Source organism: Eptatretus burgeri, chromosome 12, assembly GCF_056783735.1.
Source record: "Eptatretus burgeri isolate ZD-2024b chromosome 12, Ebu_testis_v1, whole genome shotgun sequence".
Lineage (NCBI taxonomy): Eukaryota > Metazoa > Chordata > Myxini > Myxiniformes > Myxinidae > Eptatretus > Eptatretus burgeri.
The window spans coordinates 81,287,663-81,302,662 of record NC_140972.1 but is presented as its reverse complement, the minus strand read 5'-3'; the positions used below and the strand labels follow the sequence as shown (position 1 = coordinate 81,302,662).

General features: G+C 47.8%; 1 protein-coding gene across 14 annotated transcripts in view; it reads left to right on the top strand.

Annotated features, from left to right (window-relative positions):
- Positions 1-7,594: 7,594 nt before the first annotated feature.
- Positions 7,595-15,000, top strand: part of TP53BP1 (tumor protein p53 binding protein 1) — an 80,958-nt gene continuing 73,552 nt past the window's right edge. For 6 of the 14 annotated variants that reach the window (XM_085848678.1, XM_085848671.1, XM_085848668.1 and 3 more), the window contains exons 1-5: positions 7,596-7,742; positions 9,316-9,492; positions 12,274-12,388; positions 12,503-12,599; positions 12,704-12,879. In XM_085848678.1, coding sequence (XP_085704804.1) covers positions 9,322-9,492; positions 12,274-12,388; positions 12,503-12,599; positions 12,704-12,879 — 559 coding nt within the window. In that variant the 5' untranslated portion in view covers positions 7,596-7,742; positions 9,316-9,321. Of the gene's footprint in view, positions 7,743-9,315; positions 9,493-12,273; positions 12,389-12,502; positions 12,600-12,703; positions 12,880-15,000 lie in introns of all 14 variants that reach the window. The other 8 variants (XR_015049961.1, XR_015049962.1, XM_085848675.1 and 5 more) reach the window with 4 other exon arrangements.

Sequence of the window (15,000 nt, the reverse complement as noted above, 5' to 3'; positions counted from 1 at the left end):
CTTTCAACCCTTTCGACTGCTGAGACCCCTTCGACCTCTGCAGGCCTAAAAGACCCTGAGGACCATAAAGATGCAAAAGACCCTAAACACCCTTAAACACCCAAAAGTCACAAAAGACCCTCAGGACTCTGAAGACCGAAAATACACCAAAGACTCAAAAGACCCTGAAGCCCCAAATGGCCCTGAAGGCCCAAAAGACTCAAAAGACCCTTAAGACCTAAAAGTCACCAAAGGCCCAAAAGACCCTGAAGGCCGAAAAGTCCCAAAAGACTCAAAGGACCCTGAAGACCCAAAAGTCACTGAAGACCCAAAAGTCCCAAAAGTCTCAAAAAACCCCAAAGAACCCAAAATACCCCAAAGAGCAAAAAGACCCTGAAGGCCCAAACAGTCTCTGAATGCCCAAAAATTCCCAAAAGACCTCGGTGTCTTCATTATATTTTGGCTTCCTTTGTCCCGATCCTGATTATTTATTTAAACCTGGGTAACTTTTACAAGTGCTGTGTATTTTGAGAAGTGATCTCGTCCTCCTCTGGTGTACCCTCCCCCCACCCCCACCCCAGTTTGGCCAACCACGTGAGCTGAAACAGCAGCGCGGTTAAATTCATAAAATACAGGCATCGTTACAAATTATCCACACATGCACACTCAGCTCTGCTCAGGGTCTTGGGAATTCATTCTCTGGCATTCTCGTGTCACCCATTAAATGGGAACCGAGTCCGTTACATTACGAACTAGAATCCATCCATTGGGACCATACTCCATCCAGAGCATCGGTGCTGACAAAGCAGTCTCGTGGGCTATTGGGCACAATCCTGGACAGGTCACCACTCCCACGCAGGATACTCAAATGGCTCAATCATCCCAGCAAGCTGGTACTGACTTTGCCAACCTCTGAAGGATAACAGGCTGAATCAACCCCACATGGTATTAACTCAACAGCCAAGCAGGATTTGAACGCAGGACCCAAGGATCCCAAGTCAACCACCCTAACCATTAAGCCAACACCAGGCATATGAACTCGAATGGCACTCCGTAGAGCGCATACCTCCACCAGGCTGAACAGTTTACTTTTTGTATCCCACTGATAGGCCGGATCCGGATCCAGAACTGAACCAAAATCGAATTGGCTTGTTCTTGTCACCAACCCAACTCATCCGCCAAGTTTTGACATAACTCGTCCATAACGTTTTGGGATGTCCATCGTTTTTAGCCCCATCTCTCAATGGTGAAAAATCACTTGAAAAATATAAAACCTCTCGTATCCGGAATCGGATCTTCACCAAAATTGAATCAGTTCTTCCCAGGTACACACACCCGACCAGTGCACCAAGTTTCGTCCGAATCCGTCCACAACTTTTTGATATACAGTATTGTGCTCTACCCGATATTGTTTTTGGCTCTATATCTCAATGGTAAAGACTCTCACTTATACAAAAAAATTCTGGTTTCCAGATCTTCACCAAAATCGAATGAATGCGTCCTTTTCACGCGCTCAACCTCTCCACAAAATTTCGTCCGGATCCGGCCACAACTTTTTGACATACCCTGTTCACAGACAGACAGGGGGAAAGTATCACCTCCGTTCACCTTCGGTGGCAGAGGAAATGATGTTTTTTCAACAGCCCTGATTAATGCCACCTTGCAGGGTTTTGGCTGGGGGTTCAGGAAGGATATCTCAAAGGATATAGCTCAGGAAGGATACGCACACTCGCTTTTGAGCTGTCCACAACGGCTGGGTTCGAATCTGAACCCTGATGATCAACGTGTAAGTGTCTCGCATGCAGGGCGATACATCAACTGTGTGCACCATCCATCCCAACAACATCAGGTCGCAGGGCTTTTTGAGTCTTGGTGCACTGCAAGGTTGTTCTATTTCTCATTGTGTGCTCTCTTTGTACACAGGTGACTGCAGCAGTTCCCAAGTCATGGTTGTAGTAGTAGTCAGTTCAAACATACAGATGATACAGCAATTTGCGGATTCCGATTGAATGTCAATATGTGGACAAAGTGCAGAAGTTCCATCATCATTAGGTTCTTAATGTCGATGAGATAAGGGAATTAATTTTTTATTTTCCCAACTCAACAGGGAGCCGTGAACCCTTGATTATATCCACGCTCGTAGTATTGAGCAAGTTCCTGAATATTATACATATATGTGCAGAGAGATTGATGACTAATTGAAATGCAACAGGAATTCTGAAACCTTTGGCAGGGAAAGCAAACCAAAGAAGGTTCTTTGCAAGAGTTCCGTGTTCATAATGGTGTCTTAATTGGTTCTTTGTGTTTTATTACTCTTTCATCCAAAGGATTCTCACTTTGAGTTTGGTTTGTACTTTTGCTCACTTGTCCAAAACAAACTCAAAAGACTCGTGAAGATTGCACAGGGAGGAATTCAGACAAACCTCCCCTCAATTTGCACAATTTGTACAATTTTTTTTGTACAATTTGTACTTCGTTTTATACTCGAAATTCATAAGATGACTCAATACCCATGACACCCACCCATTGCATGATTTGTTATTTTCTATTGTTCAGGTATCCACATTTGTGTTCCACATGCTATATGCTGTCATTATAGACAATCATTTGTACCAAATGCAATCCATATGTTGTCATAATGCCAGAAGGCTTTGTTATCATGTATACTCCTGTGGACGTGCAGCCGGGCACCCTGGCCAAATTTTAAATCCTGGATACGTTCAGTCGAACGTCATGCCTGGCCTGACGGTTCGTGAAAGACTTTGGCCAAGAAAAACAAACGTTGCATGGCCGACACTAACTTATGGACAGCACATGCACTGTGTGCTTCATCACCGTCGGGTCGGAAATCGAACCATTTCTCCTCAACTTCGACAGACATGAACAACCCAAACGGCCAAATAAAACGGTAAAGCCCATAAATCTCGTTTAATTGTAACACGTTGAGTAATTCATGGTACAATAATAATTTTGTACAGCATATCCGCCAGCGATGTGAAATGATGTGTTCAGGGTCGGAACCAGCTTTTCAATGGTGTTCAGGTGAGAAAGGCCTTTTGTGACGTCATGATTGGATGATGGAAACCGACTGCATCGCCGTGTCAAGCACCTTCTCATTTTGATGTTCCGAACTCTGTCGCAGAGCGTCGGTGTTGCCGAAGCAGTTTCTTGGTAAGGGTTATATTGGGTGGTTTGCCATTGCCTTCCAGCAGTAGGTAGGGACCAGCGTGCCGGCGATAGCTTGCCTACTCTTCCTGAAGGACGTCGTAGGATCTTTAACATCCATCAACTAATTCCGAAAGAAGGAACAACCCGGTTTTTCGTCCATTCGAGGGACGGCACACACGTTGATGAATCACCCTGCCTGTGAAACACCGGTATGCCAGTTTATATGACAGTTTGTATGACACCGGAATGACCCTACCTCGGGTCTCAGCCATCCTTCCAGACCGTGAACGCTACACAGTGTTAAAAGCTCCCATTTCTGTGCTTACATTTGCTCGTCCAATAACTCATGGTGTCCTCATAAGATCAGCCCTTCAGGCCACTGCACTCCCATAACCAAACAGTGATCTTCAACTTTCAAGTACTGTGTGAAACAGGGTCCGTGCCACGTTTCGGTCCAGCTCCCAACACTACTGTATTCCGAAGATCGAAAGGTTGAAGAACGATGGTTTCGGGCGCCACCATGCGGGAGAACAGAGATGGTGACACCAGACAATGGAGTGAATGAATTCGCCATACATCGAACACATCTTCGTATGGAAAGCATTCGGGATAGAGTACAACTACTACTGCTACGACTACTACGACTACTGCAGATGCTATTACTGCTTCTACTTCTACTACTGCTACGACTACTACCCCTACAGCTGCTATTTCTGCTTCTACTGCTACTACTTGCTGCTGCTACTACTAACTACTTCTTACTACTGCTGCTACTACTATCGCTGCGACTATTGCTTCTACTACCACTGCTGCGACTACTACTGATTCTAATACTGCTACTACTACAACTACTGTGTTTTAATCTCCCTCACTCTTATCTGTCTTGGTAGTGCTTTTCTTGAAAATGCTCTACCTTGTCCACCGCAGTTCTCACCATGGACGTGCTGAGTGAGATAAGGAAGCGGAGTGACATGAAACAGGAATGTTCTGTCTACTCTGAGCTTTTCTGTGCCCTGAGTGCAAGTCTCGAAAGCCTTTCGAACAAAAGCACTCCGACTACGACGACTACAACTACTGCAGTTATTCCCACCTTGTGGGGTCGCCCCAGGAACGTTTATTGCCCGTGACTTTCAAGAAGCAGCTTGCCAGGCATGACGTTTGACTGAAGCTGATTTTGAGAGGAATTTGTGTAATTTTGTCCCCACCACATTTCCGCAGGGCGCTCAAGGTCCGCTAACAACCCCCTACTGGTAAAACTACCAAAATCACGAATCACTGCTCACCTTCACTCTTTCATTCCTCTTTTTCCCCCGCCTTTGGAATAAACTCCCTCACTCTATTCAATCCCATTCTTCCCTCCAGGCCTTCAAAACGGCTGTTCACCACCACCTCTTATCATCCCCCATCCAAATCCTTGATCTTTTCTACCCCCGTTAATCCACCTCCTTCAAATTCCCTGCTTTCCTTCCTGAAAGTCCCCATGTTCCCTACCCCATCCCTCTCTCTTCCACAGATCTCCGAATGTGTCTGTTCCCCACTGTTTTGTCCTCCCCCCCCCCTGTTCCCCCCCTCCCCGCCACCCTTGCTGCTCCCATACGAGCCTCGACAAGGTATACAAAAAAAAAATTGTTTTTGAGAGACACCGTGGGATCTTCAACATCCACCAACTTATGGCAGCAGATGGGCCACCCACCTGAATGTTTTCCTTTGGAAGTCAGGTCACTCGGTTCGTTTGAAAGTTCCACGTTCAGCCCATTCGGCCTGTCGAAACCTGCGCTGGTGCTGCCAACTGATGGTTGTTCGTCCGTGCTCTACCTTTTTTTTAAACGTTGAGTATCAAGCAAGGAAGCAGCAGGTTCCATTTTTGAAGTGTTTAGTGTGATTAGGGCGGGGTTCAAAGCGCCGACCCCTCACACAAAAGGCGGATTAGACAGCCGGCTCAACGATGCCCGAAAGCGGCTCTTCGATGCGGCGCCCCCTGCTGACACCACGACTGAACCGATTTGAGCCCCAGTGAGCTTGGTCCGGTGTCGTTGACTCATCGTGTTTTCAGGTGGCAATGCCGGTGACGTTGGAGGAAAGAGGAGCGGGACAGGAGTAAGAGGGACGACCTGAGGGTCACTCTTGTTGGAGGAAAGAGGGGCGGGGAGCAGGAGTCGGAGGGACGACCTGAGCGTCACTCTTGTTGGAGGAAAGAGGGGCGGGAAGCAGGAATAGGAGGAGGACGACCTGAGGGTCACTCTTGTTGGAGGAAAGTGGGGCGGGGGACGGGGCAGGAGTAGGAGGGACGACCTGAGGGTCACTCTTGTTGGAGGAAAGAGGGGCGGGGAGCAGGAGTAGGAGGAGGACGACCTGAGGGTCACTCTTGTTGGAGGAAAGAGGAGCGGGGAGCAGGAGTAGGAGGAGGACGACCTGAGGGTCACTCTTGTTGGAGGAAAGAGGGGCGGGGAGCAGGAGTAGGAGGAGGACGACCTGAGGGTCACTCTTGTTGGAGGAAAGTGGGGGCGAGGAGCAGAAAGAGGACGACCTGAGGGTCACTCTTGTTGGAGGAAAGAGGGGCGGGGAGCAGGAGTAGGAGGAGGACGACCTGAGGGTCACTCTTGTTGGAGGAAAGAGAGGCGGGGAGCAGGAGTAGGAGGACAACCTGAGGGTCACTCTTGTTGGAGGAAAGAGGGGCGGGGAGCAGGAGTAGGAGGACAACCTGAGGGTCACTCTTGTTGGAGGAAAGTGGGGCGAGGAGCAGGAAGAGGACGACCTGAGGGTCACTCTTGTTGGAGGAAAGAGGGGCGAGGAGTAGGAGGGGGACGACCTGAGGGTCACTCTTGTTGGAGGAAAGAGGGGCGGGGAGCAGGAGTAGGAGGGGGACGACCTGAGCGTCACTCTTGTTGGAGGAAAGAGGGGCGAGGAGTAGGAGGGGGACGACCTGAGGGTCACTCTTGTTGGAGGAAAGAGGGGCGGGGAGCAGGAGTAGGAGGGGGACGACCTGAGGGTCACTCTTGGTGGAGGAAAGAGGGGCGGGGAGCAGGAGTAGGAGGGGGACGACCTGAGGGTCACTCTTGTTGGAGGAAAGAGGGGCGGGGAGCAGGAGTAGGAGGAGGACGACCTGAGGGTCACTCTTGTTGGAGGAAAGAGGGGCGGGGAGCAGGAGTAGGAGGGGGACGACCTGAGGGTCACTCTTGTTGGAGGAAAGCGGGGAGCAGGAGTAGGAGGGACGACCTGAGGATCACTCTTGTTGGAGGAAAGTGGGGCGAGGAGCAGGAAGAGGACGACCTGAGGGTCACTCTTGTTGGAGGAAAGAGGGGCGGGGAGCAGGAGTAGGAGGAGGACGACCTGAGGGTCACTCTTGTTGGAGGAAAGTGGGGCGAGGAGCAGGAAGAGGACGACCTGAGGGTCACTCCTGTTGGAGGAAAGAGGGGCGAGGAGTAGGAGGGGGACGACCTGAGGATCACTCTTGTTGGAGGAAATTGGGGCGGGGAGCAGGAGTAGGAGGAGGACGACCTGAGGGTCACTCTGGTTGGAGGAAAGTGGGGCGAGGAGCAGGACTAGGAGGAGGACGACCTGAGGGTCACTCCTGTTGGAGGAAAGAGGGGCGAGGAGTAGGAGGGGGACGACCTGAGGATCACTCTTGTTGGAGGAAAGAGGGGCGGGGAGCAGGAGTAGGAGGAGGACGACCTGAGGGTCACTCTTGTTGGAGGAAAGTGGGGCGAGGAGCAGGAAGAGGACGACCTGAGGGTCACTCCTGTTGGAGGAAAGAGGGGCGAGGAGTAGGAAGGGGACGACCTGAGCGTCACTCTTGTTGGAGGAAAGAGGGGCGAGGAGTAGGAGGGGGACGACCTGAGGGTCACTCCTGTTGGAGTTACAATGACAGACTTCAATTGCTCGATACCTTCACATTGCAATGTGAGATACCTTCAAACATCGCAACGCATGTACCGATCGATGAAAGTGAAAGTTTGCACAATTCACGCCGACGTGCGAATATCCAGGTACAAGGTCGGTGTCATGTGACTTGTAATAATTGAAACATAATTTACCAATCACAATCGCCTCTTGTTTAAGTAATGCAATGATACGACATTTTGATGTGAGAACGTCTGAACATAAAGCTCATCCTGATGTATTATGAGTGCGTCGTATCAGCATCGCGAGTCCCTCACAGGCAACACCTCCATTTGCTCGTTCACACCCCTCCCCGCCCCCCTTCACTCTCGCTTTCTCTTTCTTTCAGCGTTTTCTGCCGTTGTATCCATCGGCAAAAGGCGCGATATAAATACAATTATTATTATTATTATTATTATTATTCATGAAAAAGGAGCGTAAAACCGGGGGGTGGGGATCGTGAGTAAATCGTGCGTACCGCCTCAGTTGGTGTGCTGACGCGTGGGCGTCGCCTGTTGCCGTGACAGCGGAAGGCTTTGGAGGCTCCACGTCCGCCCTTCTCGCGCCCCACCCTCTGCAATCCGAGCAGCCAATGGATGAATGCGGGGCGTGGCTCTGCACTCGGCGGTGTCGCACCATTGGGCGGCGCACCGTGCCGTGAGCACGAGGCATCATGGCGGCGTCCGCTGGATGACTGCGGCCCTGAGCGCGAGCCGGTACGGCTGCACGTGGCTCCCCTCTCTGTCTCTCGCGCGCGCGACGCACGACGTCCCGTCCATGTGCTCCGATCTTTGCCCCGATTTGTACACGACCCATGTTTTTGATGTCACACGTCCTTGGCCTGTGTTGCGCTCGCTTGCGGGCGGACGCGGCGATGGGGAGGAGGGGGGATGTTATTTTTATTTATCGAACGCCATGCTGGTTTTGTTAAGGTGATTTTATTATCTATCGACTCGCAATCCCATCACGATACCGGTGTTCGTACATTTTAAACCCCGGACCGTCGATTCCACACAGAATGGCATTGCATGTTTTAGACGTGTGAATGAATGAATGAATGAATGAATGAATGTACTGGATTGTTAACGGGTGTTTGTATCGCCGTGCTTTAAACGTCTTGCTAATGAAGGAAAAAGGAAGTTCCTCATGCCCGTGCCTTATCCCGGCCTTCACATTTGCCGTTTCCTAGCAACTCCCAATTATACGTCATAATAGTCCCTTCGTGGTCAGGCCAATTAGCGGTAAAGACCAAACGTCAAACCCTAACATCCTTAAACAAAGCATCGTGATGTCCTCCATGGTGTACTAGCCGTTTGTACACCATGTCCCCATCATTGTGTAAATGTTCACCACATCCCTCGGAATACATTTCCTTCCTGGAACCTCCGTCTATCCACACCCCCTCTCATGTTTTGTACTTTCCCTGTCATTGCTGTTGGAACCATTGTGACCACGTGACTAAACGTGTGGCCATTGCAATACCTGTGTATACCTTAATGCGTAAGCCAGGCATTACCGAAGACCCACAATGGCAAATACCGTCGGGACGTGAATTGTCCCTCTTGATATTTGTGTTGTGGATGATGAATGTCTCGGAACCTTTTAAAGGACTAGGTCATTGATACTTGCTGCGTTTATGAGCATTATGTTTCATTCGATGGATTAAATACAGCTCGTTTGAAGTCCACATGATAATACTGAGATTAGCAACACACAAGATGAGATGGATTAATAATAATAATAATAATACGAGGTGAATAAAAGCACAAGCACGATGAGCCAAATGGCCTCCTCCTGTTTCCTTGTATACCTTGCAGGTCCCGACGGCATGCTGCGGAGGAAACGCATTTCCCTTTGAGCCGTCTCATCTGGGTTCGAATCCCGACCCGACTATGCACTGTCGAATTGATGCAATAGTTCCTTCGTCTGTAAAGCATCACAAAGCGTACCATCGTGCGGATGGACGTTAAGCCGAGTGTCACGTCTGCTTGGCATCACTTGGTGGAGGTTAAGGCTCTCACGCGTCTTTGGGGAAGAGTAGGCGAGTTATTGCCACCACCCTGAACAAATTGCAAGATACCCGCAGTGACTACTCACGGTCAGGACGAAAGTCTTCGCTGCACCTGGACTGCTTTGGCATCACCGAACCTGCACCGCGCACAGAAATATATCTTGCAGGTTTATTCGTGTCGTTGGAGATGGAGTGTTGGTATTGGTGAGAGAATGCAATAAAGTCGAGCCGTTAATAATTTCCTAAATTTATGACATCTCGATTTGTTTTCGTTGCAGTGAGAAATGGACTCTGGCAACAGGCAGTCAAATGCACTCTCTGAGAGTGAGAGCCTCTGCGTCCTCGTTGAGGATTCACAGGAGAGAAGCACAGGTGAAGAAACTGATCAGAGCTACATGGCATCGATGGTAAAGCATCTTTCTGCCCTTGAAGCCAGACCACCCAGCCCCGTCTTGGTAATACCCTCGATCCCTTCACACGATGCATTGCATTATGATGGTTGCCTTTAAACCCACCCTGTGACAAAATGCATATTATTTGTACAATAGCTAAACCAATATTGCAGAATACATTGAGACTCATGAATATCGATGTTTGAGCGATATACTTGAACGATGATTATGCTTTCATTAAAAATTGTGCAGACAATTGTCTTGATATGAAGTGCATCAATTCAAAACGGATAAGCTACTGCAGCCACTGATTATGAATAAAAATTACACCGTTTGTCTCACGAAAAACCACCATGAAGTGCTCACACAGCAGAAATGGAAGTGATAGCTCCAATTTAACAATCATGTAGCAGATGCGAGCTAGCCCTGAGAGTTCAGACCAGATCTCGCTGGAGATGAACTCCCAGGACACGGAGCGGAGCCGTTCTGCACACGTGCGTTATGCGTACGGAGCTTTTCTAATCAATTTGATTTGCACACTAAAATATTGTGACACGTTTTCCCAAATTGATCATTTAATTATGCCTGAGCACCTGATTGCAAGTCCAAAACCAAAGTGATGTTGCTAAAAAAAAAACAAAAAAAACCCAGTTATTTTTATAATATTAATAACTAGCAGGGACCCGTGGAAATTCCATGTCACGTAAAATGTGACTTCAAGACCTCAACTCCCCATCCCCTTTACTCCCACTTCACAAACTCCAAGTCCTCACCCTCCCACTTCCAATCCGATGTCAATTCGCTCCTCATTCGAAGCCTTCAATCCTCCCCTCCACCACAACTCTTCAACTCCCCCCACAGCACCACTGAATGTCCTCAATCAACCCCCCCCCAAAGCCCTCAACCCACCCTACCAACTCTGGCCTGTCTTTGCTCCTCCCCGCCCCCCATTTTCCCGCCCACCTTTCCTAATGCATCATTCCCCTTCCCACTCCAAGCCCTCAAACCCATGCCCCACCCGTCACTGTCACTCAGGGGCATCAAGAGCGGTGGTGGGGGCAAGCAGGTGCATCCCTCAAAGCCACTCGGTAATTCCCTGGCATGGGCAGTGGCACCCTCCCTCATAAAATATACTACTGTGGGAACAATTTACATAATCACAATCGCGGTAGGTAATGACTTAAACGAACACAGCAGTATTGGCCACACCCCATGCGGATTAAATGGGTTAAACAAATCCGAATGTAGGAATAAGTGAATAACACCCCAATTACCCTTAAATACAGCATGTGTTTCTGATGAAGGATTTACAGGGCCTCACACTTCGTATTGCCCAGGGGGTATGGATTCTGGTTCTCGGCGGCCCTGCGGTCACCTATTCAACTCACAATCCCACGAGATGTGCAGAAAAGTAATGCAACAATAAACGATCCAAAACTAATTATCTTCTTCCTTATGCACATACTGCACACACATCGTGGCGTTGGACAAATTTCTAATGAATGGGTTTAAGGCCTGCTTGAGAGAATGCCACAGACTTATTTGGGTGGTGCATAAGTTCGCAGACTGCTGCTTCGATTGCTGAGGCTGATCTTCACAAGGCCTATGACATCTATTGGCTCAAAATCCTTTGAACTGTCACTGTTCCATGCTTCTTCCAAGATGTTCCAAAGATCATCTAAGTTTCTGGGATTCCATTTTTACTTTTTATTTGTCCAAATAGTCCCATACAACTTCAATGATGTTGAGATTTGGGCTTTGAGGGGGCCATTCCTTGTGTTGAAGGACTCCACATCATAGTGCTTTTGCTGTTGGTGGGGGGGGGGGGGGCTGTGACCCTTTGTTTGGAATTGTTTTTCAATACCCTCCAACACACCCGCCCAGTCATGCATCACACATGGGGCTTCCGTTGCACCACTCAAGGCCTCCTGGAAGCTTTCTTCGCACCATGCAGTATTTCTTGTCATGATCATACCGCTTGTGCTCACTTTCTTTCTGCTCTGGGTGCCGCCATACGGACAATTCAATGTCCTGACCGACATGTTAGGCCTCTCCACTTCACTCAGGGCTGCATATGCTGTTGTTATACGAGCCGTGTGCTTCTCTTACCTTCAGTTCTGTGTGTGTGTGTGTGTGTGTGTGTGTGTGTGTGTGTGTGTGTGTGTGTGTGTGTGTGTGTGTGTGTGTGTGTGTGTGTGTGTCCCTCTGTCCGTCTGTCCGTCTGTGTGTCTGTCCATCCACGCCTATATATTTTCACTTTTAAAAATTTTTTCCTGCAACTGCTTGTCTGATCGATACAAAATTTTAAACATGGGAAGGACTCCCAATGGAGAATATTTTATTGCCAACTCTGAAGTCATAGGTCACATGGTATGACAGACATATTGGATTAAAGGAAAAAATTTGGACATAATTTTCTCCGAAACCGCTCAACGAAAAAAATGATAACTTGGCATACGTCATCAACTCCCCATGCGGTATATAGAGTGATGATGATGACATTATTGGTGAAGTGGTATTCCAGCCATAATTGGTTGAATTGAGAACCTTATCCGAAAAATCTGAAACCATATATCTGATCCACGACCTGATGTGAGTGAAGAATTAAATTTGTGATGTCCATAACCCATGCAAGAAACTACGTGACTTAATAGGGTGCTTGGATGATATGGGTGTATGGGCCATAATGGTAGCGTGTTCAGTTAACGATGGTATTTTTGTTCAGAATGAGCAAGCGATGTGAGACTTATACACTCCACAAGTGCCGTTCTAGTTGATATAATATAAAGCTTCAGTCAAATAAATTACCTTTTTCTTTTTTCTCTGTCTTTTACATTTTCTAAGGAGCCCATCATGAATAATCTTCAGGAGGTTCAAGGAAGAAGAACATTGGTTTGCACCAGGCACTTAGATGGTGGATCTGCATCCACTGGTGTTGAGCCAGACAAATCTGAGCCAGGTGAAGTGACTAATGTGATGATGGCCTTTTGTTTTATATTTGAGTTGGATGGAAGTGTAAAAGTTTTTGAATGAATATTGAAGTACCCTTTTATGATCTTGTCCCCTACTCAAGATGCTACATCAACTTCTGCAGATGACAACAAGAACATCAAGTGTGACAATTTCAACTCTGCTGTTCAGAACGTGAAGAGTTCAACCAACGCTGAGGGGTAATTCTGCATGAATCGTTTGAACAACTCCTTTAATAGAGATATATGTATTAGGACATTTGCTGAAATTTGTTGTCACTACTTACTGTCACTGTGGCTTGCAGCACACATTGTGAAGATGCACAAATTTTACTCCAGGCTGGGTCAGCATCACAGCAGTCAATAATCGAAGGAAACCACTTGCAGAGTTCTCATTCCTGCAAACCCCATGCAAAAGCAGACAACGATGTAATGGTGCCCTGTACGCCAGATGAAATGTTATCAAAAGAAACAGTGAAAGGTACATTTTGGTGACACATAAGTCATTCCATTTCTTTTAATCAGGCAAGGAACCAGCAATGGTACTTGTAGTAGAACTACCCCACTACCCCACATTTTTTGGTAAAACTGATAAATTAGTTCACCTTTTTGTGAAAGCACTATTTTTTCCCCTCTCCCCTCTCCCCCCCCCTTTTTTTTCTTCTTACTCTTTTTGCCCTCACTTTCTCTGAAAAAGTCAAAATACATGTAATATATATATATATATATATATATATATATATATATATATATATATATATATATATATATAAATAAAGGTATGTACATACAAAAGCAGTCTGTCTGTCCAACCTTAAAAAAATGGAAGCACTCCATGGAGAGAAAAGATTATTGAGAAAAAATTTGCTTAAAATTAATCCAAACCTACAAGAAAATTATGTTTTTAAATCAGTGAAAAATTAAAACCCAGGCGGTGTATAGGCAACTAACCGCTGCCTCAATCACGAACGAAAAAAATAATTATTTACTGTTATGAAAACCTCCCAATTTTGAGCTCTTTCAACCAGCACAAGTCTAAAAGGCTCCCTTTTTCTGATTTTTTTAATCGTGGTATTTTTACTGTGGGCTTCTGCTGGTGATTATACACTGATGAGCCAAAACATTATGACCACCTGCCTAATATGCTGTTGGTCCTCAGTGTGCCACCAAAACAATGCCGACCCACCAAGGCATGGACTCTATAAGACCGCTGAAGGTGTCCTGTGGTATCTGGCACCAAAACATTAGCAGCAGATCCTTCAAGTCCTGTAAGTTGCGAGGTGGAGCCACCGTGGATCGGACTTGTCCGTCCAGCACATCCCACAGATGCTCAATCGGATTGAGATCTGGAGAATTTGGAGGCCAGGGCTACACCGTGAACACTTCATCATGTTCCTCAAACCATTCCCAAAGAATGTATGCAGTGTGGCAGGGCGCATTATCCTGCTGAAAGAGGCCACTGCAATCAGGGAATACCATTGCCAGGAAGGGGTGTACCTGGTCTGCAACGATGTTTAGGTGGGTGCCGCATGTGAAATTGACGTCTACATGAATCGCCGGACCCAGGGTTTCCCAGCAGAACATTGCCCAGAGCATCACAATCCCTTCACCGGCTTGTCGTCTTCCCACAGTGCATCCTGGTGCCATCACGTCCCCAGGTAAACGGCACACACGTACACGGCCATCCTCATCATCTAAAAGAAAATGGGACTCATCGGACCAGGCGACCTTCTTCCACTGCTCCAAGGTCCAGTTCCGACGCTCGCATGCACATTGTAAGCACTTTCGACGGTGGACAGGGGTCATCATGGGCACTCTGACCGGTCTGCGGCTATGCAGCCCCATACGTAACAGGGTGTGATGCACTGTGGATTGTGACACATTCCTCCAGTGACCACCATTAAAATTTTCTGTGACTTGTGCCACAGTAGATCTTCTGTGGGTTCTGACCAGACGGGATAGCCTTCGTTGCCCTCGTGCATCGATGAGCTTTGGGCGCCCAACACCCTGTCGCCGATTTGTGTTTTTTTCTCCTCGGACCACTGTCGGTAGGTACTCACCACTGCTGAACTGGAGCACCCCACAAGCCTTGCCATTTCAGAGATGCTCTGACCCAGTCGTCTGGCCATAACAATTTTGCCCTTGTCAACGTCGCTCAAGTCTTTACTCCTGCCAATTTCTCCTACATCCAACACATCAACTTCAAGATCCGACGGCGCTCACTTACACTTCCTCACTCATCGACGGTCTGTCGGTGACTGACAGCTTCAGCAGGCGGGAAAATATTCACGCATACGGATTAGGATCGCCTACATAAGTGCACCAAACCACGCTTCCCTAGCTTCATTTGTTTACGCACGAAAAATTAAGGTTGGATACTTTTTGAACACACCTCGTATATACATATACGCATCCGTTGCAGTTCTGTTGGGGCATTCATTGGAGGATTCGTTGCAGTTCTGCGTGGGGCGTTCATTGGAGTTTTGCTGGGTCTTGTCCACGACCCTGATTCTCCCCCTGGGAGTCCGACTACTCGATTCGAGTTCCTCCGCGGGCACGAGTCCCATGGTACACCTATTTTAACCGGGGTATACACCGGCCC